Genomic DNA, 27,565 nt, shown 5'->3' on the forward strand with positions numbered 1-27,565 from the left:
TACTTCCGCCTCACAACACTTCCGGGTTGGAAGAAGAGTGCTACGTTATCCCAGGGTAGGTCGGACGAGCTTTCGTTGAGTTTCTTCTCCCCTCCTCCCCCCAAGTGTGGCGGGTGGCTGTACTGCGGCCTCGTTTAGAGTGAGGCCGCGGCTTGAGGCGGATCTGCCTGTTCCTCGCCGCCGGGGGCGAGGAGAACCCGGGACCCAGGCCGCGGCCTGTGGGCTCTTTCTAGTCTGTTCCTCCGATCGCATGCCCGGGACACAGCAGAGTCAGTCAGAAGCTAGGGTGGTGAGCGGGGGGGGGTGGGGGTGGGGGAGTGTTGCATGGGGCCGGAAGTGGGGATAGGTGCATTTCCGCTCCTTAGTTAGAGCGGAGCCTCCTCGGAGAAACTCCGGGGCTTTTTGGGAAGTCTGTGCGGAAAGGATTGTGGGAACCAGTTAGGGGTCTGTAATGGTACCCTGATAAAGTGGCTTTCGCACCGAGGCTAATCACCGGGCATAAAGGCATCGCGAGGCCGATAGGAAATTGGAGCATTGTTCCTTCCAAAGACAGAGGAAGCCAAGAAATGAGCGGCATGGGCCAGACCTTGTCAGGAACTGAAGACCCTGGAGGTCTGAAAGGATGTTGATATTTTCTATGAAGAATAACAGACAAAATAATGGAGGTTGAGGAGGTGGCTCAGCAAGTAAAATACTTGCACAAACACGAGGACCCGAGTTTGAACTAGCTTCTCCACTTACACCTTTTCTCCTGTGCATTTAGTGAGGATAAATAGTTAACTCTTCTCCATAAATCCCTCCAGTTCCTCAAGATCGGGTAAGGGTGTGGAGAGATGAGGCAGTGGCTGAGAGCACTTGTTGCTTGTGTAGGAGACTTGGGCCTGGTTCCCAGCATCCAGATCTGTATAGATCACACCCGTCTATAATAAAGTTCCAGGGACCTCCACGAGCACCAGCAGATAGTAAGTGCATTCATACACACAAACCAATAAAACAGTAACTAAATGTGCCGTAACAATAAGGATGTGGAGGAAAATAGGGAAACCATTCCTGATGATGACTCCTGGAAGGATCAGGAACCGGGGCAGCACTGGAATTGTGCTCAGTGAAGAGACTGGTGGCTAGCATGTCTATTTCAGTTTTACATTTTGGCCCTACTTCATTTCAGGTGCTCAGTCACCTCATCTGGCTAGTAGCCACCCTATGGGAACTGGTTCTGGATAGTATTCTGGTTCCAGTCATGATTTTATTTTGTTTTTTTGTTGTTGTTGTTTTTTGTTGTTGTTGTTGTTTTTTGTTTTTCAAGACAGGGTTTCTCTGTGTAGTCCTGGCTGTCCTGGAACTCACTCTGTAGACCAGGCTGGCCTCGAACTCAGAAATCCGCCTGCCTCTGCCTCCCAAGTGCTGGGATTAAAGGCGTGAGCCACCACCGCCCAGCCCAGTCATGATTTTAATACAGCCCACCTGCCCGTTTGTGGGTTTTTCCTCTGTTCTCAATAGCACAGGGACAGACAGAGAAAGCATTAATTCAGGCCAAAAAATGAAAATGACTGAGAGCAGGATCAGATTAGGTGCTAGCGCTACAGTGATTGTGTAAGACTGTCTTAGATTCTTAGCTGCCCTTGTGCACTCCTGCTGTGTCAGCTGAAGTCTTTGCAAGGGCCCCCTGCATCCCTAGGTTCTGCTTCCCAGCTGGAGGATAGTTATGAAGGAAGAGGGTCTAAAGCAGCTCTGGTACTCCATGGAAGGTGTAGGACCTGCCTTGTTCAAGTGTTCTTTCATGGCCTCTTCCCTCCAAAGCACAGCCCCTACAGCTGCTGTGCATTTCCCAGGATACGTTAAGTCCCTTCTGTAGGAAAGGTACTTAGCGTCTAGGTTGGCTAAAGGCCTGGTTCAAGAGATTCAGAGTCTGTTAGTAAAACAGAAACTACAGGTCATAGAGATACTGATAGGAAATATGAATACACTGTTTTTGGATGGGTGTTGTGGTACATGCTTTTAATCCTATCTTCCAGGAGATAGAAACAATTGGATATCTGTGAGTTCAAGGCCTGCCTTGTCTAGAGAGAGAGAGAGAGAGAGAGAGAGAGAGAGAGAACGAACGAACACAACACGAACCAGGGTTACATAGAGAAATTCTGTCAGGGTTGGGAGGAGTGTGCTGTTGTGAACCACATAAGTACATCACCTAGTCAAGGATAAATTCTAAGTATTCTAAATATTTGTATCCAGAAGCAACTCAGGTTGAGGAGAGGAGTATGAACTGTTTGTATGTAATTCTTTATTCACTGTGGAGGAGGGTCCCTGTCAGGGTCTCAGTATCCCAAGCTGGCCTCAATCTTACTGTATAGCTGAGAAGGATCCTCCTGCCTCCACTTCTCAGTGCTAGGTTACAGGTGTGTGCAACTAAAGATTTATGGAGTTTTCTTGTTTTGCTGATCACTAACAAGGTACATCTGTCCTCTTCGTCAGAGGCCAGTGACCCTGCATGAGGTCTGGGGATATGTGGTGATGTCAAGATGAGACTTGCCTCTCTTTAATGACCTGGGTCAGGGCTTCCAGGCAGTGGAAATGGAGCAGCACACACAAACTGCCTTCCTTTGTGGGATCTGAATGTACTAGCAGAAGAGATAGATGTTGAATGACTGAGTAGCTAATTGCTCATTTTTAAGTTACAAGTGCTTCAAAAAGAAAAAAAAAAAAAGCACTGATTGCCACAGAGAATGAGGAAAGGAAGCTTTCCTTTGTAAACTATGATACTTGTATTCTTCTAGGATTTCATAGTATGTAGTTTGATCAGATTCATCCCACTACTTCCCAGGTCCTAGATTCACCCTCACTTCCCTCCCCCCTCCCTACAATTTCATGTCCTCTTTTTAAAAAATAACCCAGTCAAGTTTGTGCTACCATATACTCTGGGTATGGGGCCAGCCTCTGGAGCCATGTCAACCTACCAGGGATCATACCTTAGAGAAAACCGACTCCCCCTTCCCCAGGATCCTGTATCACCTCAGTTAGGAGTGGGAGCTCATTAGCCCCTTCCCCTCCACATTGAGTATTGACTGGCTTGATCTCTTGCAGGCAGCTACATACAGCTGCTGTAAGGTATAAACACAACGGCCCTATCATGTCCAGAAGACACGTTTTGCTCCACTCCCCCCAGCCTCAGGCTCTTAAACTCTTTCCCCTTCTGACATGGTCTGAGCCTTGAAGGGTGGGCAGGGGATCTGGATGTTCCCTTTGTGGCTGAGCACTGCACTGACAACACTTGTTCTCTGTCCTTTGACTGGTTGTGAGTTTCTCCATCAATCAACTGCTGTCCACTGCACAAAGATGCTTGTGTGATGAGGTCTGCGAGCTGCTCTGTTCTGTGGTCAAGAGGACAAGTGTAGATACAGTGATGCTGTGTCTGGTTAGCACAACAACAGTGGTAGCTTCACCCTGTGGCTGGGAGCTCTCTAACCACAGGCTCTGGTCCAGAGTTGCAGTACTAAGCATATTTCCTCCTATGGAACAGGCCTTAAATTCACCCAGAAAGGAGTTGACTACCTAAGATAGTTAGGCCACAGTTGCACCCGTAGGCACAATGTTAGTCCACAGGGCTCACAGCTGGGTAAGATTGTAATTTTTCCACCCAGCAGCCCACATGGCACCTTCTGATACTATGAAAGTTAGCCAGTAGAGAGTAAACATTCTTAAAGAAGTGACTTTCCCACCAAGTCCCACCAATGTGATGTATGCTGGTAGTCCTGGGACTGAGGAGACTGAGATGGGAGGATTATACCCAGGGTGGGGGCCAACCTGGATTCCATAGCAAGACTTTGTCTCACAAAACAAAGCAGAGCAGTCTTCTACCTAAGCTCACAGGCAGGCAAGGAGCCCCAACAGCAACTAGTAGACCAGGGATAGCAGAGACCCTACAGAGAGCTAGGAAAAAGACTGGGCATGTTGGGAGAACCACAGCAAGTACACATCATAGAAGATAGACTGTAAGTGGCATGAGGCCCTAGGCTGTGCAGGGCAGTGGTATTTCTTGTGAACTTAGGATGTGTGTGTGTGTGTGTGTGTGTGTGTGTGTGTGTGTGTGTGTGTCAGTCAGTCATAAAGGTGATGGGACTAGCCAAAGTGGATCACAGTGAACTTCCTGTATATTTTGAATAATGTAAAGTTTATATTCATGACTCCCAGGCTTATCATTAGTCATACATTGTGTTTGACTGTGCTATCACCCCTGCCCCCACGCTTATGTTTAAAATGTCAAAATAAACCATTGTTGTCACATTTTCCTAAAGGAATAGAATGGAAGGGGGCACAAGAAAATTTAAGACCCACACCACAACTTTGTTCAAGAAAAAGAAATGGTCTTCTGTGTCTGAAAAAAGACCTCAGAAATGGCCCTCTCAACACTTGGAGAGTGAGCAGCCTCCGGTGTCTGTGCTGGGGAAGAGGAAGAGGGAGTCCCAGAAACCAGCCCAGGAGAGCTTGGAACCAGCCCAAGAGAGCTTGGAGAGTGAGTGGCCTCAAAAAGCCAAGAGGAAGAAGAGAAGGAGGGAATCCCAGATACCAGCCCAGGAGAGCTTGGAGAGCGAGCAGCCTCCAGTGTCCGTGCTGGGGAAGAGGAGGAGGGAGTCTCAGACATCAGCCCAGGAGAGCTTGGAGAGTGAGCAGCCTCCAGTGTCCATGCTGGGGAAGAGGAGGAGGGAGTCTCAGACATCAGCCCAGGAGAGCTTGGAGAGTGAGCAGCCTCCAGTGTCCATGCTGGGGAAGAGGAGGAGGGAGTCTCAGACATCAGCCCAGGAGAACTTGGAGAGCCAGCAACCTCGGAAAGCCAAGAGGAAGAAGAAGAAGAAAAAGAAGGAGTCCCAGCAGCTTACTTCTTCCCTTCTGAAAAATTCAGAAACCTTCCATAAAGCTAAGAAGACCATTTCTGCCCACAAAAAGAAAAAGAATAGTGTTTGGGAGGTGGATGTGGAAACTGGGGTCATCCTTATAGATAAGGAGAACATGGAGAACCTGCTACAGACTTCTAGAAAGGATGTGGATATTGTTTATGTTGATATGAGCAAGGGACAAAGGTCAGCCAGAGTGGATGAAACAGAAGAGCTGCCCACTGCTGCACCCAAGGAGCATGACTGGCGAGAGCTGCACAGTGATGTCAGGAGCAAAAAGAATCAAAAGCACCCCCAGAAAGGTGTACCCTGGGATGCTGTCCAGGGAAGCCAGCCTGAGAGTATCTCCCTGTCCCAGTCAGAGTCCTTGTCTTCTGTGGATCTAGAAGGCAGAAGCACAAAAGCAGCAGTGTTTTGTAAAAAGAAGTCTAAAAAACCAGTGTTCAGGAACCAGGAATTGGAGACCGTCCCCGAGAGTCTTGATAGCTCGGAGGCTATCTCTGAGAGTCTTGATAGTACACACCATGGAGGAGTAGTTGGGCCTGGAGAAGAAGGTGAGAGCATCAAAGAATCCCACAGTATCAAGAAAAAGTCCAAGAAAAAGAAGCACACATCCATTGCTCTTGCCACCTCTAGTGACAGTGTCTCGGTGCTAGACAGCAAGACTGAGAATGCCCTCATGGACACATCAGAAGGTAGTGGTACTTTGAGGGAAGAGGACGTGGACCACAGCCCAACAGAGGCAGAAGCCCAGGCTTGTTCCACCAAGAAGCACAGGGAAGAGATGCAGAGGTAAGGTGGGAGTGGAGTGTGTCTTCTGTATGCATATGAGATGACAGAAATCTTAAAAATAGTGTGACGTTTAATTGAGCAGATAGCTGAATGTCTTCATATGTAAATGAAGGTAGTTAAATTAGATCTTCACTGTGATCTGTTCTACCCAATTCTATAAGTTTGAACCATTTTAAGACTTCCCAGCCCCCATGGCTTGTCTAAGAGTATGTATGGACATAAGGGCCATGTACCTTATACTGGGGATTTTGTGGAGCAGCTGGAGCTTGACTCACACACAAGTCTACTTCCCCACTGGCAGATCCTGGACCCAGGACAGATTTTTCTCTTCCTATTTTTCACTCAGTAATCTTTTTGTCTTTGTTTGGAAGTTCTGGCTTTGAACAGTTTTACATGACTGCTAAATGTTAAGTGTCACATGGGATGGTACTGATAACTCATGAGCCATTCACACTGTCCTCTCATTGGGACATTGTCAGTCCGTCGATCATGAGGCAGGAATATGCTAGGGCTGGAACTATCTAGCTTTCCTTGGGCCACAGGTCTTAGGAAAGTCACTAACTTGCTAACAAGTAGATTGGAGGGTATGGTTTCCAGTCTGACAGACTCACTAGTGTTGTGCCTGAACATTCTAAGCAGGCAGTTTCTGCCATCTGCTGGAGAACTGGGAAAAGCAATTGGGATGGATACATAAAAAAAAATGGAGGGAGAAATGAGGCCTGGGCAGCAGGAATGGCCACAGCTGGGCACACCCCAGACACCCAGCTAACCAGTGAAGAGCCAGTGTATTCTACAACTCAACTCATTGTAAGGGCAGGGGATCTCTCTAGGGATCAAAAGGGCTTTATTTCCTAGAACCGAGGGTGAGAAGTAGCACATAGACTAGCACTAACTGGTAGGATCCAGTTGTCTCTTGTCCACACACGCCCATCTGATCTATTCAGGGTGAATAAAGAATTTGAAAATTATTGAATTAATGGCTGCCAACAGGGTGCAATTTAAGTTCAGTACTTTTCTAGACTGAGACCCATTCAGGAAGAGTTAAAAGGTATTAACTGGAGAGATGACTTGCTGGTAACCCAGTTTCCCCCTTAGGTTAGAACCTACCCGTGAAGAAGAAAGCAGTTTGGAGTCAGCTAGCAATTCTGCAACAAGATATGTATGTGAGGACAGGAGAGAATCTGAGGAGTTGGATGTGGATTTGGGCTCTGCAGTGAGACAGCTCCAAGAGTTCATTCCTGACATACAGGAAAGGGCAGCCACCACGATCAGACGCATGTATCGAGATGACCTAGGGCGCTTCAAAGAATTTAAGGCACAAGGTAAGCTTTCCAGTGTGCTGCTTTTGAGTGACGCATCCTTTAAAAAGATCTCAAAGCTGTGTAGTGGTGGAACACGCCTTTAATCCCAGCACTTGGGAGGCAGAGGCAGATAGATCTCACTATAAGTTTGAGACTAGCTTGGTCTACTGACCAAGTTCCAGGACACGCAAGACACCACAGAGAAGCCCTGTCTTGAAATAAAAAGATCTTAGAAGCTATAGATTTGAGACCAGTTGCCACAACTGAGTGGTACTAACTGAGCAGTTGCTGGTAGAGGAATGTTAAAAGTCAGGTTTTAAAAATGTTTCTTCATTGAATGTATTTATTATGCGTGATAGTGCATGGTGTAAGTGCTCTTTCATACAAGTGTGTTCTGTGCATTGAGTGACGAGCCTCTGACTTTGAAAGCCAAAGCATTGAAGAGATTAGAAACAAACACGTTAAGCAATACACAGGCCCAGTTACAGAGCAGTGTCTGTGGGCCCCATTGCTGAACACCTCGTGTTGAATCCTGAAGTACAACAGGCTGAGCTCCAATCCTCAATCCCAAGTACTGGAATTAACATTTGTACATCACCATGCCTTGCTTCAAATATAAATTACTGGGCTATTTATTTAATTTTGTGGTATGTATGTATGCATGCATACATTGTTTGGGCCTAGGGTTAGCTGTGCACCAACCACTCAAACACCAGTCTCAAATGTGTATGGAACACTTTCAGATTGATTGATCAGGGCCACAAGAAGAAAACCTAATTGTGCCACCTGTCTGTCCTTAGGGCAGACTTTTTATATGAAAACCTAGGTTCGAAAGTTTGAAGGCAAGCAGTGAAGTGGTACAGCATTTTTGGCTAACTAGACACAGTATTATCGGCTAACCTTTAAACTGACTGATCCTGAGTGAGGTCTGAGGAGTGATAGGCCGGCGGCAAACGGGATGGTAGAACACTGAGCTAACAGGGTACAGGTAATTCAACCATAACTTTCTGCCTCACTAATAACACTCTCCAGTGTAAGTTAAAGTAGTAAATATAAACTTAATTTCACCTTGTGAGTAACGTGGAGTATAAGTACAATATGGCTACAGTTAGGTTAAAAGGAGCGACCTCAACACGTATAATGAACCTAAGCCCAGGGCTGGGGACAAACCTCAGCTAGTGGAGCAGTGCGCCCAGCGCACGGTTGGACGTAAGCCGAGTGTGCTGATGCATGTCCAATCCCAGGACTCAGGGAGTGAAAACAGGAGTCAGAAGTTCAGGTCCATCCTTAGCTACATAGGGAGTTTGCAGCCAGCCTGAGCTTCATGAAACTGCCTCAACCAAACAAAACACCAGACAGGTAAACTTGAGTATCCAAGTCTGCTAAAAGAAAGAACTAGGTTTCACACAGTTGATCCTTTATAATTGCATGAGGAACAGGAGTTCCATTTAAAATGTATTGTGTTTTGTTGATTTACAGAAAGCTTGTGTTATTTCAGCAGCCTCGTGCTAGCCCCTGTGAACACCACTCTCGGAGTTTAGCGGTGTGTAGGTGAAGTAGGGCTTCTTTTAGATTCTTCTGAAATGTTCATTGCTTTTTAACATAACTATCTTAAAGATATTAAGGAAGCAAGCAATTCCCTGTGGAAGAGGCTGTCTGAAAAGACGTGGGGAGAAGAAATATAGTGTAGGATAGTACTGAGGATGGGGACCGGAGAGTCACTCTGTGCCAAAGATACCAGTGGGCTGCTCCTGCCCAGTGGGCTGCTCCTGCCCAGTGGGCTGCTCCCAGCTGAATACAGTAGGTTTCCTTTTGGGCCCTGGGAGATACTCAGTCAGTAAAGTGCTTGTTGCACAAACATGACCTGAGTTTTGTTCCAGAAGCCATGTAACAGCTGGGCCAGGTGGCATGTGCCTGTAACCCTAACACTGGGGAGGTAGAGACCAGATCCTTGGGGCTTGCTGGCCGGCCAGCCTGGCCTACTTGGCCAACAGGAGAGCCTGTCTGTACACACACACACACACACACACACACACACACACACACACAGAGAGAGAGAGAGAGAGAGAGAGAGAGAGAGGAGAGAGAGGAGATGAATGTAGTGGCTTTGCTTCATTATTGACAGTCTATACTCTACTCCCTCACTCCAACTCTAGGTGTGGCTATTAGATTTGGCAAGTTTTCTGCTAAAGAAAATAAACAAATAGAGAAAAATGTGCAGGATTTCCTGTCCCTGACTGGAATTGAGAGTGCGGACAAGCTGCTGTACACGGACAGATACCCAGAGGAGAAGTCTCTGATCACCAACCTAAAACGGAAGCATGCCTTCAGACTGCACATTGGTAAGTGGGGAAAGAGACCCAAGCCTCCCTCAGCCTTTCCACAGCTGCCTGCAGCCCAGTGGTGAGGAAATACTTCCCCTGAATCCCGTGGGATTTGCAGTGCGGCCATGACTCTCAAGAATAGTTCTTCAGTGGATTTGTGGAAGAGTAACTGATCTTCTACCCTGTCCACTGGGCAGTAATTACACCTTTAGTTTCTTTACCTGTCTGTCATTCCTTACAGAACACACTCTTCCATGCATTATGATCTCCTAAGGGAAGTGCGTTGAGCCAGATCCCTGCTAGAGGGTTGCTGCTCACAAAGTTAGATCAGTGACTCTCCCACGAATGACCCCGTGCCCGGAAGTTTATGGAAGCACAAACTGTACATAGCAGATTATTTAAAAAAAGACACAAAGTAGCGGAGAGAAGAGAGGAGGAGGTGGATCTTGGAGGAGTCAGGGAAAGGAGTTAAGAGTGAATGTGATCAAAATACACTGGATAAGATTCATTGATTTATTATGTTCAGAGTGTTCTGCCTGCGTGTATGCCTGTAGGCAGAAGAGGGCACCAGATTACATTATAGAATGGTTGTGAGCCACCATGTGGTTGCTGGGAATTGAACTCAGGACCTCTGGAAGAGCTGACAGTGTTATTAACCTCTGTGCCATCTCTCCAGCCCCCCAAAATATTTTCTATTTTATTTTTATTGTTTTCATCTTTTTGAGGGGTTTCTCTGTGGAGCCCTGGCTATCATGAAATTTGCTTTGTAGATCAGGCTGGCCTTGAACTCAGAGATCCATCTGCATCTGCCTCCCAAGAGCTGAGATCAAAGGTGTGCACCACCAAGTCTGGCAAAAAAAAATATATTTTTAAAAAAGATCAGTAAGTGATAACAGGTCCCTCATGAAAGAACCGCTTTTGAATTTGAAGATAGTAATCTCACATGTGTTTTCAGTGTACACAGGGAGGTAGGAGGAAGGCTCTCTGGAGAGAGGGAGGTGGGGGAGGCTTGGCTGGGAGGAGGTCTCAAAGAGTCTGGTGCCCCTCAGATTATGCTGAAGTGGCGATCTGGTGAGTGGATCTGCAAACCCAGTGTGCACCATTCCTCAAGGCGGTGTTAACTGTGTATTTGTTCTGACAGTGCAGGACACATAAAGCCCCAGCCTACTTACTGCTGTACATAACTTAATTGTGTTACGGAGGGCTCCACAAGGTTACTTTGGTGTCTGTGACCATGTCTCACATTGGCCACATGCCACCTCTCTGACTCTGTCTGCTGACTCTCTGTAGGGAAGGGCATCGCTCGGCCCTGGAAGCTTGTGTACTATCGTGCAAAGAAGATATTTGATGTGAATAACTACAAAGGCAGGTAAGAAACTCTCAGTGCTGGGGCCAGAATTGGTCCTGATGTCAAGAAACAAAATATCCATAGCCATGACTGATAGGTGAGGGTCACAAAGGCTTCTGCATTGAAACCTGGCTGGAGATTGTTAGGTTTACACCTTTAAGATCCATTTTCACTCCCAATTCTTTTATAAGCCTTCTGGAGTTTTCTGTTTCCTGTGTCCTCTGACTCTTTGTTCCTGGGCTTTAGCACTGGGCATCTCCTGCCTTCCTACAGCTCCTGTATGCTCTGCTCTCTACTGCACAGTAAGCTCCAAGCACCATAGTGTTCCCTTCTGCCATGAGTTTCATTCTCTCTTTTCCCCTTCTCCAAATATAGTCACCGGTTTTCATCTATGTCCAGCATTCTGAATTATTTTTCAAATGACATTTTAATTTTTATTTATTTTGCGGGCATGCTTTTTAAGCTAGTCAGGAATCAGAGCTGAGGCACTCAAGCTGACTTGGCAAACATCATACCTACTGGCCATCTCCCAGCCCTGTTCCCTCCCTCTCTCCCACCACCACTGCCTACTGTAGCCGTATGTTCCCACCCACAATTCTTTCCTTTTTAATCTAGAAAAACTTTGTGTGTGTGTGTGTGTGTGTGTGCGTGCGCGCATCTGACTATATGTATGTGCACCACACATACACAGGAGCCCACAGAGGTCAGAAGAGGTGTAAGATCACCTAGACCTGGGGTTGCAGGCTGTTGTGAGCCACCATGTGGGTGCTGAGACCTGAACCTGGGACCTCTGCAAGAGCAGTAAGTGTAGCTGGGTATGATGGTGCACACCTTTAATCCCAGCACGAGGGAGGCAGAGGAAGGAGGATCTCTGAGTTCGAGGCCAGCCTGGTCTACACAGCAAATTTCAGGATAGCCAGGCCTACATAGAGAGACCTTATCCCAAGAAGCAAAACAACCAAAAAAGAGTAGTAAGTGCTTTTAACCTCTGAGCCATCTATTCAGCCTTCACATACAGTCATATCCTTTAGGTTGTGAGTCTGTCCTTTTTCTGCTGAGCCATCTGTCCAGCCCACTGCCTACAATTTTTAATAATGAAGAGGAGTGTGTCTGTGGTTTCCACAGTCCTTGTTTTTGAGTGTACTTTCTGCAGACACAGGAACACTTGTGCTAGAGAAGATCCTCCTGAGAGGTTGTCACTGTTCTACCAGACCTTTGACCATTGTAATGATGTAAACACCATTCTCCCCACTGCCACCCTGGGTTATGATTTATAAACCTAAGGTTATGACAATAGCTATTTCTTTGCTTCAGCATTTATGGTGTTTAATCTCAAAATCATTTTTTCAGTAGTTTATCCTACTTTGATGTCCTGGCCCGCACTGCTGCTCCTCCTCCGGTCCACGGGTCAATCAACAGGGTCTAGCAAGAGAGAGAGTGGGGATGGAGGGGCAAGAGACTCGAAGAATGGAGACAAGGCAGAGGGTCTGATCAAGTCTCATTAATTGAAAGGAAATCCTGGGTATTTATATGCTTTTCCACATGCCTTGAGGCCGTGGATACCACATGAGCCTTGCTGGGGTCACTAAACAGCAAAACAAGATATGTGAGAAAAACAAGATGTTTATCAGAGTGTGCTCAGCTGTTGTGGGCTGTTGAAAACAAGTCTCTTGTCAGGGTATATGGCTCAAGATGGCTGCAAAGATGATAACCGCTTTCTGCTAGGAGTTGGCTCCCAACACTTTGATATTTAGTAGAATTAATTCGGGCAGATACTTAAGAACAAACTAACCAGTTCTTTTCCTCATGGGCCTTGCCTCCCAGAGCTGTGCCATCTACTGTCCAGCCATGTGGAATTAGGCCATATTGCCATATATGGTGAGAGACAGTGCTGTGCTGGGTTTAGAACACAGAGCAGGAACACCCTTCAATTGGATTGTAGTGTGCGTGAGACCTGTTGCTGGGTTGATGTGTGGGTCCCGCCTCTGTCTCGCCACATGGCTAGGGCATCTTGTAGGGTCAGAGGCTCCGGAATTTGAATTCCATGCTGGCACCTGACATCGGGCTATGTGAAGCTGCAGGGTCTGTCCGGGGTGGGGAGCACAGTCTAAGGTCCCACAGGGAGCTAGAGCTCTTGGCTTGGGGCTCCCCAAGCCAAAAGGCAGCCGGAACCGGCTGGTTTTCAGACCCTTGGGTCCTCAGGCACTGCTGAGAGGCCTGTGGAAGGGCCAAGAATGAAGTGGGGGCATACAGGCTAGATTGGCCTGCAGCCTAAGAGGGAGGGGAAAGGATGAGCTCCGGCTTCATCCTGCAGGGATGTGCAGCAACACTTGCTTGGCTGGGTTCCAGCTGGCTCGGCTTGCCTGCTTGGGTTGGGTGACTGGTGGTCTCTGTGGCTGAGAACGTAAGGAGGTCAGCAGGAGATTAAGCAGCGGCTCTGTAAATTGAGGCCTGTTCCACTATTCCCCACAGCAGACCCCAAAGAAGAAAAGCAGTCCATGGTCTTAAGATACTGTTGTCGTGGTGGAAAATGGATGAAAACTATACCCTCCCCCAACTCCCCATATTTCAGGGCGGGCCTGAGGCTAAATTCCTTTTGCAAGGAGGAAGGTATGGGAAGGAATGTTTAATTGACTATGCCCCTCTGGCCTTTAGGTATCTCATTAATATGAAGATATTAATGTCTTGAGGCTCTGTGGCCTGTAGTCACACCCTCTACCTGTGGAGGAGCTAGGGGCCGTTGTCCTACGTAACTGGAGGACCCCACTCTATGGAGGTCTTTGGCCTTGTGTCAGGAGCCTGGAGTCAGGGAGCATGATGAAATGCATATCTTCCCTTAGGTCACCTGGGGTCTCTAGCTGGTGCTCGACCAGAAACCATGCTGTCTCTTCATAGTCCTACACTTCAACACTGACCCCTGGAAGTAGTGTGCCATGCACTTACGTGGAACCCAGGCCTTGTGATTGCCAGGACATGCCAAGTCATGGAGTTATATCCCCAGCTCCAGGGAAGTTGGTTCTCATGTTGATCCTATGAATACTAAGTAAAGGAATTCTTCCATGTGGAGAGTGATACATTACTGAGAGGCTTACACGATGTTGGTTAACAGCAGCCAGCACTGATCTAGAGGAAGTGGTGTAATCTAGGGGTCCGTAGGTTCCTACTGTAGACCTAGAGCAGTGCAGAGAGAGATGCTTAGTGGGAGCACTCAGCTTTATGGCCAGTGCAGCTTTTCCTGCAAGCTACCATCCATCCGCATAGCATAGCAGTTCCAGTGGGGGAGACAGCCATGTGCAAGCCAACAGAGGCTGTGGTAGAAGAGCAGGCCTGGATGGTTTGGTGTGGACGATGAGAGACTGAGTAGACCTTGGCTCTTCCAGCCATGACTGATGGCATAATCACCACGGAAATGCATGAACAGGCAGTGAGGGGCTCCAGCCTTGGGTAGGAGGGGCATGGCTTCCTGTCAGTGCTGCTTTTCCTGTCAGTTAGCTTTTCCAAGTTCTGCCACAAGATGCCATTCCTAGTCTTGGACTTCATTAAACCTAACAATCATTTTCCTTCTCTCAGGTACAATGAAGAAGATACTAAGAAGCTGAAGGCATACCATTCCCTCCATGGAAATGACTGGAAAAAGATTGGGGCCATGGTAGCCCGAAGTAGCCTCTCAGTTGCCCTCAAGTTCTCTCAGATTGGTGGTGGTAAGTGGTCTCTCTGAAATAAGCTCATGACTGCATAAGCCAGTATGCAGAGGCCTCTGTGGTCCACTCTCAGTGCATGTTCCTTTTAAAGACCCTCTCTCTGCCCATCCATCTGACTTCTCTGTGTGCACTGACCACCCTCAGTCCATATCCTGCAGCATGAACTGGTTCATGCCAGTCCTTCCAGAAGTTGGTGAGGAGGAAGCCGGTGGGAGTGAGATGTGCGGTTAGTTTGCCCCGGAATGTTGGGCCTTTAATCCCAGCACTCAGGAGACAGAGGCAGGCGGATCTCTGAGTTTAAGGCCAGCCTGGACTACATATTGAGTTCCAGAACAGCCAGGGCTACATAGAGAGACTGTGTGTGCCTCAGTAAAACAAAACAAAACAAACAAAAAAACGTTGTCAGTTATTTTCAGTTTGTTTGAGCTATTCCCATTATTTTCTGGAAAGTGCCTGATTTATCATCCCCTTTTTAATGTGTTTGGAAGCAGACAGATGAGCAACTGTGATACAGATCATCCTTTTATGTGTGCAGATAGAAACCATGGTGCTTGGAGTAAGGCAGAAACCCAGAGGCTAATCAAGGCTGTGGAGGACGTGATCCTAAAGAAGATGTCTCCCCAGGAGTTAAGAGAACTAGATTCTAGACTCCAGGAAGACCCTGAAGGTCGCCTGTCCATTGTCCGGGAAAAACTCTACAAGGGCATATCGTGGGTGGAAGTGGAAGCCAGAGTGGAGACCCGGAACTGGATGCAGTGCAAAAGTAAGTGGTAAGTGTGGGGCTTCCTGTGTACCTGCAGTAGGGCTCACATTTGTCTGGCCTGGGCAAGAAGTGTGCACAACACACAGTGGTAGGAACACGCCAGCATCCACTGTGCCGCTGTGCAGCAGCTTCTGTGCAGGGGCTTATTTCTTCCTAATTTGGAACTTAAAGATAGGCTTGGTGATGTTCACCTGTGAATCCAATACACAAGGGGTTGAGGCAAGAGGATCTCAGGTTTGAGACCAGCCTGAGCAGTAAACTAGCTGGACTTGTGACTCTTGATATCTTTCTACAGCTTTAGGTTGGCAGGTAGAACTTTATTTTTAATTAAAACAGCTTCTCCATGCCCCATATTGTGCTGAGTAGTAATCCAGAAGTTAAAAGTCTGCAACACTGAAGCAAATGACAGATATTGAGAGAGAAACCCAAGGACGTCAGCACCTAGTGGCAGTGTAGCTTGGCCTTGTGTGTTTGCAGTTGTAGGTCAGCAGCTGCTCTGGGCTCTGCTGCAGTGCAGTAGTTATGGTCACTCTGAGCTAGGTAGGCAGTTTCTGTTCCCTTCTGGCTGCATGGTCCCCACCTGCTCTCACTTTCCCCAGTCCTGGAGGGTTGAGCCTTCACATCCAACTACAGCCTGGCTGAAGCAGTGGTTCCTCATGGGCTCGACCCACACTGTGGCATCAGTGCTCTGTGACCTCACTGACCAAGCTAGCTCAGTCAATCAAAAGCTTCTTAGGCAGGGAGCTAGGATTAAAAAGAAAAAAAGACAATTAGACAGTACTGTAGCATGATCCCAGCCAATTCTGAGGCTGAGGTGGACTGTTTTTTCTTTTCTTTTTCTCTCTTTTTTTTTCCTCTTTTTTCCCCTCTACCCCACCCCAGGCTTATTTTTTCTTAGTCTGCTTTTATACCACTTAAGTACATGCAAAATAATACGATTAGTTCTGGGTCAAGGAGAAAGCAAGGCAATAAACAAAATCTTGTAAACGTTTTTTCTAGGGGCTACTCATGATGATCAAGACAAAAGGATGCCACACATTCCCCAGCTGAGCCTTCTCTGAGCTTTGCATTAATTCAAATGTAAATATTCTTAATCTGAGCCTATTTCCTGAGTTCTAGCCCAAAGTCAGATTCCCACTAAGTTTCTAGAAGCAGGCCTCAAAAGTTCTCCACACCTCACATTCCAAATGAAGGTAAAATCCATTACACACAATACCTTACATTAAAGTAGACCCATGGATCACACTGGCCACACAGTCTGCTTGGGATATTTGGGTGCTTTGTTTTGGTTTTGTTCTGGGGCTCAGACCCAGGGTCAAACACAAGCTACATAAGCACTCCAGCACCAGGCCAAGCTCCCAGTCCAGCGTGTGCTTGATGGAAACTCCAAAGAACAGAGAATGTTGGAAGTGTGTAAAGTGTGGAGACGTGAACAGAAACTCTTTTCTCGCATTTTAGAGTGCAGGAGGGGAGTAGACTCTGAGCCTCAGCTGGAGGCTGAGGGATCACTGTTGGAAGGAGAGTGATGAAGGGCTGTGCTGCTCCAGAACCAGCATAAGATGGGCAAGGTGTGTTTAATGTGAAGAGAAGAATAGGCGCCTTAGCCCCTGAAATGAGCTCAAGCCCAGCCTCTATCAATTGGGAAGAGCAGTGTGGATTAGCTGTGTGTGTGTGTGTGTGTGTGTGTGTGTGTGTGTGTGTGTGTGTGTGTGTGAGAGAGAGTGTGATGCCTGGCAGTACAATCCTGCCATCCCAGCACTCGGGAGGCTGAGGGAGGCAGGAGACTTAAGGGTTCAAGGCCAACACCAAGCACACAGAGAGGCATTGATTGAAAAGCAGAAGGTGAGGAGGGGAGAGAGGGAAGGAGAGGGAGGTCGTGCACATGGAAGAAGTGACCCGTCAGGCTGCTGCTGAGTTGTGCTCCTTGAGAGCACTCCTGTTGTGTATTGTAACTGCCAGTGTTCACTGGGACACAGGCGGGCAGCCCAAACTCCAGCCACGTGCTGCAGGCCCCAGGAGTCAGCACGTGAGTTCTCAGAAGCTTGGCATCGGCATGCATTCAGAGGCTAGCGATGGGAGTAAGAAAGCCACCTGCTTTGTCATTTGTTTGTTTTTAAATTTATTTATTTGTATATTTGAATGCTTTGCCTGCATATATGTCTGTGCACCACATGCATGATTGGTGCCCTCTAAGATCAGAAGAGGGCACTGGATCTCCTAAAACTAAAGTTACAGATAGTTGTGTAATTGCAGGCTTTTCCACCTGGCCCCCAGTTCTCAAAATAAGAACTCTGAGATGTAATTAATAATACTAAATGCTTAGACCATAAGCTTGGGCTTCTTCCCTGACTACCTCATAGCTTAAGGAACCCGTTTATTCTATTCTATGAGTATCACATGGCTGGTTATCTCTTCTCAGTTTTCCTAGCAGTTTGGTGCGAATCTCTTTCCACTTGACTCTATCCCAGAGTTCCTCTCTCCCTACTGGACCTCCCACCTCCTATTTCCTGCCTCAGCTCATTGGCCAATCAAGCTTTTTATTGACAGGCGATACTTCAATACAGTACATAAGAGAATGTCACCACACAGTTGTGAGCCACCATACTAGTGCTGAGAATTGAACCCAAGTCCTCTGGAAGAACAGCCAGTGCTCTTACCTGCTGAGCCATCTCTCCAGCCCCAATAGCCATTTATAAACAACCACAAGAGCATTTGCATAGTGCCTTTCAGTGCCTATGAATAGGCTTATTCCTTTTCTCTCAAGAATTTCCTTTATGGGGCTAAAGAGATTTCCCAGTGAGTAAAGCATAAGGACCTGAGTTCAGATCTCCAGCTCCCATGTAAAATAAAGACCAGGTGTCTGTAACCCCAACACTAGGGGTGGGATGGAGAGTGGAGGCAGATCCCTGGAGTTCTTTGATTGGCCCTGACTCAACAGTGAATGAATTCCAGGTTCAGTGCGCAACCATGTGTCAAACAATAAGGTAAAGAGCACTGGAGAAGGACAGCCAGTGTTCACCTCTGGCTTCCGCATACTTGGGCACACACAAACTCACACATAGTCAGGTCCTAGATTGCCACCTAATAAATACTGCTTAACAGTTTCAGACAAGCTTAAGTCTTCACAAGGAAAGTCATCTACTCTGTAGGAAGAATAACAAACAATTCCAGGGTTGACTCTGTTACTAGCAGACGTATTATGCCCACACCTGGCCCACTAAACCTTCCTGGTGCAGTCTTCCAGCGCAGATGCTTACTTCTGTAAAAGCTTCACTTCCTGCAACACCAACAGTTCAAAATGTTCTCATTAGTCCAGGATTAATTGGGTCTAAAAACAGTCTTATTTCCACTAATACAATATCAAAAAGTGCATCCAGTGAGTCAGCAGAGGAGCTGAAGAGAAAACATGGAGGCAAGAAGGATGGATAAGGCCGGAATGTGTGTAACTTACACTTGATGCAAACTCCATTATAAAGGGAAGCCAGCAAACTGCATCATGAAAATAGTATTGATAAGTATACTGTGCTTTTCAATTGAAATAGTCCACTTTTATAGAACTAGTAATAGATTTGCATCAGTCTTCATGAGTAAAATCAAAATTATCATTTATCAATTTGAAAAAAACTTTTCTTTACTAAAATTTCATACCACAGAATAGGCCCTCTCATGCCCATTACCCACACTCAACGTGAGAGCCACTTTAACCACTTGTTTATTCCTGCCCGGTGAATGAGAGCAATTTATGTGGTAAAAATATAGGAAAGTTGTACTTTTAAAACTAAAATTAAACTATGCTTTTCTTTCTCTTAATAGGACAGAGATTCTTACCAAAAGGATGACCCATGGTGGGTTCGTGTACCGTGGTGTCAATGCTCTACAGGCCAAAATCACCCTTATTGAAAGGTACCAAAATAGGGATGGGTGCTATGTGAGCCCCTATTGTTAATCAGAGACTAGGGTGCCATTGCTTGCACCCATCTTCCATGTGTGTCACAGTGGGTGTGTGACATGACTTTCTGAGCCTCTGTTGACCAACTCTGAATGAGGCTGGTGTTTTTGAGAGTACGTGAGCTAGTACTTGGCAACCATACTGTGTATTCAGTATGTAGAGCTCTCCCTGTGGGAAAAGTTAGATAGCTCCACTACACTGTACATGTAACTTTTATTTGCCAGATGTAATTGTTATCTCAGAGGCTTGTTGTCACCCTTTCTAGCTCTTTCTGAACTCATGCTGGTCATTTCAACTCAGCTGTTCTAGCCCAAATTCCTCTCCACACTGATTGATTCAAACAGGCTTCTGACTGAGTTATTCTGCATAGCCTCAAAGTAACTCTAACAATCTGTTCTAATTTTCTGGCTCCTTATTCTCTGAATCCATTCTGCCTTTACTTGTAACCTGTCTCCACCACACACACACACTCTCTCACTCTCTCTCTCTCTCTTTTTGGTTTTTTTTTTTGGTTTTTTTTTTTTTTTTTTTTTTTTTGTTTTTTTTTTTTTTTTTTTTTTTTTTTTTTTTTGGTTTTTTCGAGACAGGGTTTCTCTGTGTAGTCCTGGCTGTCCTGTGTCCTGGAACTCACTTTGTAGACCAGGCTGGCCTCGAACTCAGAAATCCACCTGCCTCTGTCTCCCAAGTGCTGGGATTAAAGGCATGCACCACCACTGCCCGGCGTAACCTGTCTCTCTAAAACTGTTCCTGTAAAACTACTGACTCCTCCTCTTTCTCTCACCCCTTCCTTACCACCACACCCTCTGCTGCTCTCTTAAGTTGCCTCTCTTTCCTCTGTCTTCTCATGAGAGTTGGGCATATCCTCTCATTCTGTCAAATCTTTCTCTGATTCATCACTTTGTCTGCCCCTCAGATTTCAAACATAGCTGCTTCCCTCTACAACTAACTTTACCTTCATTGTTTAGGATTAAAGGTGTATACTAAGGACATGTTTGTATTCCAGCCAGAGGGATTAAAAGTGTGTTGTTCCAACTGTATCACACAGACCCAGAAGCTCTTTGGATGTGATCCCTTCCTTGCCAGAGCAGCCATGTTGCTGGTTTAAAATTCCTCTATACTGCACCACAATGGCACTGTTGGTGTGATTTTCATGGTTTTGTCCCTGAGTTCCTCTTCATAGTAGCCCCAAAGGAAGTGGAAGCATGAGAATCTCTATGATTCTCACCTGTGAGTCTGGCAGACCCAGGCTCATGATGCTTGCTGGAGGATCAGCACGAGCAGCAGAGGCCCTTGGTTGTAGCCACGCTGTCTAGCTTCTGTGTCCCAGCACTCTGCCGTACTTCCTGTGTTACACTGGCTGGCTGTCCCCCACTCTTCCTTCTGTAGGAGAGACAGATGAGCAGATCTGAGGAGACATCTCAGGTTAGACAGAACTGAGATCCTGGGTCTCACTGATTGGTAATCTTGACAAATTGAGTTGGTGGCCCAGACCCTCAGCTCCATTTATTTGTCTGTAGAATGGGGCTGATGCACCCCTCCCTGTGGCACTGCGGGCCACTGTGTATGAGTAGTGCACATATGATGCTAGTAGTGTCTTGAGGAGTAGGCATGAGACTCCTGGGTAACTGTTGAATAGAGAGGTGGCTTTTCAACCTGTCTCCTTAGCTCATTCTCTGACCTTGGACTAACCTTGGACTAGGCTGGTCAGTGTAGTTGAGGGGACTGGAATGGGGTGAAAGCTCTTGGCCTTTCAGCTCTTGGGATTCTGTGAGCCAATGGAGATGGGTTTCACTTAAATTTTGTTTTTTCTTACAGGTTGTACGAACTAAATGTGAACGATGCTAATGAAATAGATTGGGAAGACCTGGCTGGTGCCATAGGGTAAGAGCACTCACTGAACAGTGATGAGAGGTTTAAATACGTTTCCCTTATGGTATGTACCTGTATACAAGTGTGTATGTGCATGTGTGTACAGTGCATACATGGAGGTCAGAAGACAGGAGACTCAGTCTCTCCTTCGCCATGTGGGTTGTAGGGATCAGCCTCAGCTTACCAGGCTCCGAGGTGACACCCAGAGATAACTTTCAATACATGGCTCCCTATCACACCTTATCAGGATAAAAGCGCATGTGGAATTGTATATGAGTGCAGGGAAGTGGCTAGAAAGAGATCTCAGTCTATAGAGTTTCATTGTGTATCAAAGTCTCATTGTGTATCAAAGCTGGACAGGGTGGCTGCATCTGTAGCCCTGGTGCTGGAAGGGTGGGAAGAAATCAGAGGAGCCCCTGAGCTCCAGACTGTCTCAAAAGATAACATGATAGAGGCATACTTCAACCGCTGTCCTCCACTATAGCAGCAGCTCACGAGGGGTCTTGTCTCACCTTGTACTTCACTTTGCTTTGCTTTCTCTGTGCAGGATCTTGCTATGTAGCCCAGGTTTGCCTCAAACTCACCATCTTTCTGCCTTTAACTTCAAGAACTGGGGAACTTTTTAGGGCTAGCAGTCCACATCCAGAAGCAATGGAATAGTGTTGATTGACAAGTGTTACACAGTCCCTGGGATTCTTACCTGCAACCACGGAGGGAAGTCAGGGCAGGGATTGGAGGCAGAGGCCAGGAACACTGCTTGCTCAGCCTGCCTCCTTATAGCACTCAAATTGTCATTCAAAAACCTGCTCCACATGCTTGCCCTTAGGCCCGTCTGCTGGGGCGTTTCTCAGTTGAGGTTCCCTCATCCAAGATGTTTCTGGCTTGTGTCAGACATTAAAGTAGCCAGCACAGTTTGACTTTATGTTTTATTTTTTTAATAGAAAATAGGTTACATTGTCCAGAATAAGAGAGGCATGAAAAAGAACAGTGAGTAGCCCTCTGGCCACAGGGTACCAGCCTCTGGGTCCCTTACCAGAGCATCTGTGCAAGAGGCCTACAGGCCCTGGACCACGCCCTACCATCAGATCTCATGCTGGCCCTGTACTTTTCTCCTCTACCTGCAAGGTCTCCAGGGACTGCCTTTCAGAGGGCCAGCATTGACTGAGTCCATCTTTTTTTAATGTTTCCTCCTTTGCATTCTCTCCTCACTGGCTCTCTCTCTCTCCTACCCTCTTACTGCTCTGGCGGGCCTGACCCTGAGTGGCCCTTCCCCCTTCCCCCTTCTCTTTGTTATTCTTCTGTTGCTCTCTGAGTTTCTTTTTCAGCTTCCTGAGAAGTGTTCTTTTCTAATAAGTTCTGCTTTACCAACAACACCTGGTCACTTTAAACCTTTGATCAGAAGTGTAGAGAGATAAAGGAGCTAACGGATCTCTGTACACCCCCCTCCTCAGAAACTGCTCACATCTGACTCAGCTTTGTCCACATCCTCTGCTCGGTTTCTTTTCTTAGTAAATTATATCTGCTTCATAGCCTTGCTACCCTGCAGGATTTGAAAAGTCCCTTTGAGTAATTCCATTTGGAAATCAGTAAGTCTGTTTCTAGAAATACATTCTATAGAATCAACTCTCAGCGTACTTGGAGTGAGTTATATACAGAGTAACCTGCTGTGGTGGTGTGCCCATGACTGGAGAGCTGCCCGTGTGCTGCCTAGCATGCACAAAGCCCTGGGTTCTGTCCCTAGCACCACACAGAATCAGGTGGGGTGAAGGCAGTTGTCAGTGTTCTGAGTTGCTCAGAACACTCAAAAAGGGTCCCACCAGAATATCATCCAGCTCTGAGGCAGTAGGGAGGTCCAGCCTCGATGAACTGAACCTTGAACAGCTGAGATAAGCATATTTATTGTTACACAAAAGTTGTTTTTTGAGTAAAACAAATTCCTCAAAGCCCCTACTCTATGTGTTTCATGAAGGAAGACACCACCACGGCCTGCAACTTTAACCCTCATTGCTCACTGTCCGAAGTATTCAATAATGCAAGACGCACAGGTGTGCCAGGACTGTCATGTGACCAAAGTCATGCACAGGCTGGAAAGCTCCATCAGAAATACAACTCTGGAGCCGTGCGGTGGTGGCGCACGCCTTTAATCCCAGCACTTGGGAGGCAGAGGCAGGCGGATTTCTGAGTTCAAGGCCAGCCTGTCTACAAAGTGAGTTCCAGGACAGCCAGGACTACACAGAGAAACCCTGTCTTGAAAAACCAAAAAAAAAAAAAAGAAAAAAGAAAAAACTAGAAATACAACTCTGTAGATAATAAAATCATCACTGTTTTCCACAAAGATTTCTTCAAGGTCAGAGTATTTCTAGAATACAATTCTTCATTCTGGTGTCTACTCTAGCTACAGTAAAAAACAGCTATTTTGTTCTAATGATTACCCTAGATGTAGTGATTTACTAGGATTGCATTATAGGCAGGAGGATCAGGAAATCCCTGACTGAATAGAATGTCCCAGGCCTGCATAGAATACATGTGACCCCATCACAAAAAGAACTGACAATGTGCTCACTAATGGTTTTTTCTTACCTTTCCTTTCTAAAGGGATGTCCCTCCACCTTTTGTTCAGGCAAAATTTTATAAGCTGAAAGCTGCCTGCGTTCCCTTTTGGCAGAAAAAGACTTTTCCAGGTCAGTATACAAATCCTTGTTAAGAGTATGGTGTTGTCCCACTGTAGTGATCCCAGCAATACAGAGGTGGAGGCATCGGGATCTCTGAGTTAGAAGCAAGCCTCTGCTATATACAACATTCCCTGAGCCATGTGAGAACCTGTCTTCAGAGTCTCCACCCCTCCAGGCTGAGTCCAGGGCTCCAGCCGGTTCTCAGGGCAGTGTGCTGTGCTCTGCTGCCTCACAAAGGTGTTTTACCTGGAGCCACAGACAGGGACATTGTCCTGAAGTGTCCTAAGACACTGTTTTGTACTTAGCAGACATCACTTCCCAGCTCACCTCCTCACTGAGTCAATGACTAATATGTCAGGCCTCGATGTCCTTATTGCAAAGGTCCATTAGAGGGAGCTGGGAAATTGTCTCAGTAAAGTATTTACTGCGCAACTGTGTGTGCACATGTGAAGCTGGGCGATGGCAGTGCACACCGTGATCCCAGTTCTAGAGAGACGAAGACACCGGCCACTGTAGCCAAGTCTACAAAGCTGCTCGGTCCGGGGAAGTGAGTTAGAGAGCTGTTGAGGAAGTACTGACATCAACCTCTGGCCTCCACACAGATGTGCCCTTGGTTATGTATCTGTACACGTGTGTACACCAGAGTCACCCATGCCATTAATAATAACAATAACTACAGGAACAACAAAACAATAAAAACAATAATAATGAAAGAATAATGAATGTCTGCCTTGTAGGATTATTTTTCAAACATTGTAAGTGACTATGCACCAGATAAATTGATCTTCCGTGTGCCAATAGGTGTGGGGGATTATGGTTAAGGTCCTGCGACCTTTGACCTTAATTAGAGGCTGTACCTTTTCTGCAGAAATCGTTGGTTACTTATATGAGCACAGTCTGCCTTTGCTGAAAGAAAAGTTAGACAAGAAGATGGAGAAAAAAGACAGTCAGATCCAAACGCCCTCTGCTCCCAAACAAGATTTCCTGTTCAAAGACATCTTTCATTGTGATGATGACAGCGATGAAGGGGGCTCAGAGGAGCCCAGGTGAGTGCAGGCCTGTGATTCCCGTCCTGTTCCACTAGGTCATGTGTGCACATGTGACGGTCAGCTCCTTGTCACAGTAGTGCCTAAGTTGCTCACCTCAGAATTGAAAGGGTCGCTTTGGCTTTTCTTTCTGTGGCTCCAGTCCATGCCTTGGTGTTATTGCTCTGTGCCTGGAGGCAGCACACAGGAAATCATTTACCTCATAACCAGGAAGCAGACGAGAACAAGGGATCCTACAATTCTTTCAAGACTCACCCCCATTGCTTGAAGAACTCTCGTGAGCGAGCAACTATCATCTCACACTGACACTGCCCTGGGGACCTGGTCTGTAACACATAAGCCCTTGGGGGAGTGATCCAGATATGACCAGGCAGGAATCTTCAGTCCTGATGTCTGTTAAAAATGGTGTGATAAGGCAAATGGATTTCTGAGTTCAAGTCCAGCCTGGTCTAGAGAGCAAGTTCCAGGATAGCCGGGGCTACACAGAGAACCCTGTCTTAAACAAACAAACAAAAATGATACGGAGCTAGGTGGTGGTGTACACCTTTACTCCCAGCGCTCAGAAAGCAGAAACAAGTGGATCTCTTGAGTTGGAGGCCAGCCTGGTCTACAGAGTGAGTTCCAGGACAGTCTGGGCTGCATAGAAAAACTGTCTCAAACAAAAAAACAGCTGGCGTGAAGGGTGTGTGAGCATTAAAACACACTAGAGGCTGGAGAGAAGACCATACCAGTGCAGTGCTTGCTCACAATGGAGTCAGATCCCCAACACTCACATAAAGCTGGGCCTGGGCATGGTGCTGCATCCATGCTACCCACATATGGGCTGTGGAAACAGGAGGATCTTCAAGGCTAGGTGACCAAACTAGTCTAATCAGCAAGCCACAGGGCCAGTGAACAAAGGAGATGAACAGAACAGCTCCTGAGGAACACCACCAGAAATTCTCTGGACTCCACATACACATACATATGTGCGCATGCATACACACACACACACACACACACACACACACACACGTCTTTAAAAGTATTATTGTTCACATTAAAGTCAGTGTGATTGTGAGAAACACAAGTGTGAGCTGACTGAATACTTCCTGTATCATTGTATTGAAGCAGTTACACTGCTGGTCCCATTGAACCAACGCAGCCACCAGCCCCAGGTGCAGCAGATAACACTGCACCTAGTAAAATGAGAAAGCCGGCCTGTCCTGACGACTGTCACTGTTCTCTCTTGCAGCTCCTCTGATGTGCAGTGACTGGATCTTCTCTTCCCTCACACTGCTCTCTGCTCCCTTGGACCTCTGTTGCACACTGGCCATAGGCCCTGCTTGCATATGACGCCTCTCCCATGCTGGGCACCGAGTTCTCATGGTATTTTGCTGGAGGACTTGTGTTCTTCCTAGAAGCCCAGCTGTTAGCCTTGGAAGAGTCTGTCAGCTGGAGCACAGCCCCCACTGGATTCTCAGGACTGGATGAAAGGGTTGCCCTTTGGTCAGTCAGGAGAGTTAAACCAACTGTAGGTGTTTCAGAGAGAGAACTTAGGGCTTAGGTAACAAAAAGTTTTCTGCAAGATCTATGCATGGTGATGTATACTAAGCACTGTGGGGTTAGACAAAGGGGTCACAGGATCGAGGTCAGCCTGGGCTACATAGTTCCTCAAGCATACACACACAAAATGAGATGCTGGAACATCCTTCAAAAGGAGAAGTGCATTGTCCAGAGAGTGGACAGGCACTGCAGAGCAGCTCTAACTCTGCAGTCCACAACTTCCCTGTGTTCCTCCCAGCTGTTCCCCATTCCCAGCCCAGCTGCTGTTGCTGCCGCTGCCCTGCAGAGAAATGTGTCCATGTGTGACCCTTAGAAGAACACTGCTGCAAGGGAGTCTGGGATGCCAAGTGTTCAGACTTCTGTCTTATCTGTTCTGGAGAGACAGAGAAAGGAAAATGTGGCTAATGATACAGTATACTGCTGTCTTCGTTGGTGCCACTTGGCAATCTACTGTCCCCTGAAAACTCTCAGATATTATTTCTGTGGCACCATTAGAAGATAGGCTAAACCAGCCACCGTGAGAAGGAAGCACACTAACAGGCTTCTGCTTGCTATGTGCCCAGCACTTCCACAGATGTACAGATAACAGAGGAATCAAGTGGAGCACACTAATGCACCCAACATTCACATGGGGCAGGAGGATTGGGAGTTCAAAGCGGTCCTTACCAATAGCAGATTCTAGGCCAGCCTGGGCTATAGGTGACTGTCTCGAACAAACACAGGGATAAAACATTGTGTAGATGCTGTTATTTTACTACATGATTCTCTACCCAGCTCCTCCTGTCCCTCAGGCATTCTAGTCTCTGTGCTAACAGGACTAAATTTCTCCTACAAAAATAATAGTACTAATGTATAAACCAGTTCTCTGTTTATAATAGAGAAAAAATGAATTATTCCTTAACAGGAAGTATGGTTCTAGAATGGAATATTATATGGTAAATTAAAGTGACTACAATAGATCTGGTTGACATGAAAGTATATTTTTGTGAAGTATTTCAAAAGAATATATATTTTCTCAGTTTTATAAAAATGGAAAATAAAAGAATTTGGTTGTTTATACAGATGTGTGTGAAATGACTTGAAGACAGTGGCTCATTACACATTTGACAGATTCAAACCCAAAGCACCATGAGAGTCTCAGGGATCTCCCAAAACTGAATGACTCAGCCCAGGGCCACAGCTCCCCCATCCCTGGGAGTGGCCTTCTGGGCTGGCTTTCTGTGGTTTCTTTGAGGCTTTCTTGTCCACACAAGAAGCCCTCTTCCACAGCTCTGCCTCTGGGGCAGCAGCAACAGTCTCTTCTGCTCCTGCTATGGCCTTGGCTGCCACTCCTCAGGTCCGAATGAGAGCTCATACCAGGCAGAGC

General features: G+C 46.7%; 1 protein-coding gene across 2 annotated transcripts; it reads left to right on the forward strand.

Annotated features, from left to right (window-relative positions):
- On the forward strand, positions 1–27,258 carry Ttf1 (transcription termination factor 1). 2 transcript variants are annotated; one of them, XM_034496391.2, is made up of 12 exons: positions 1–55; positions 4,293–5,681; positions 6,777–7,003; positions 9,139–9,324; positions 10,597–10,675; positions 14,225–14,355; positions 14,891–15,125; positions 18,932–19,021; positions 20,883–20,948; positions 23,532–23,617; positions 24,477–24,654; positions 25,889–27,258. In XM_034496391.2, exons 2-12 carry the CDS (start codon positions 4,300–4,302, stop codon positions 25,905–25,907), a joined length of 2,679 nt encoding a protein of 892 aa, XP_034352282.1. In that variant the 5' UTR covers positions 1–55; positions 4,293–4,299; the 3' UTR covers positions 25,908–27,258. The 2 variants fall into 2 exon arrangements, 1 of the variants encoding a protein (XP_034352282.1); XR_004606221.2 differs by lacking the exons at positions 24,477–24,654; positions 25,889–27,258 and having other exon boundaries at positions 14,891–15,118.
- Positions 27,259–27,565: the final 307 nt, after the last annotated feature.

This window comes from Arvicanthis niloticus, chromosome 2 (assembly GCF_011762505.2).
Source record: "Arvicanthis niloticus isolate mArvNil1 chromosome 2, mArvNil1.pat.X, whole genome shotgun sequence".
Classification (NCBI taxonomy): domain Eukaryota; kingdom Metazoa; phylum Chordata; class Mammalia; order Rodentia; family Muridae; genus Arvicanthis; species Arvicanthis niloticus.

What these genes read in the sequence shown, in the direction of transcription:
- Ttf1 (XM_034496391.2), top strand. Translation starts at nt 4,300, where the DNA reads ATGGAAGGGGGCACAAGAAAATTTAAGACCCACACCACAACTTTGTTC. An exon ending in CAAAGAATTTAAGGCACAAG is followed by an intron (nt 7,004 to 9,138) that starts GTAAGCTTTCCA and finishes CTCCAACTCTAG; the next exon opens with GTGTGGCTATTAGATTTGGC. An exon ending in ATGCAGTGCAAAAGTAAGTG is followed by an intron (nt 15,126 to 18,931) that starts GTAAGTGTGGGG and finishes TTCTCTTAATAG; the next exon opens with GACAGAGATTCTTACCAAAA.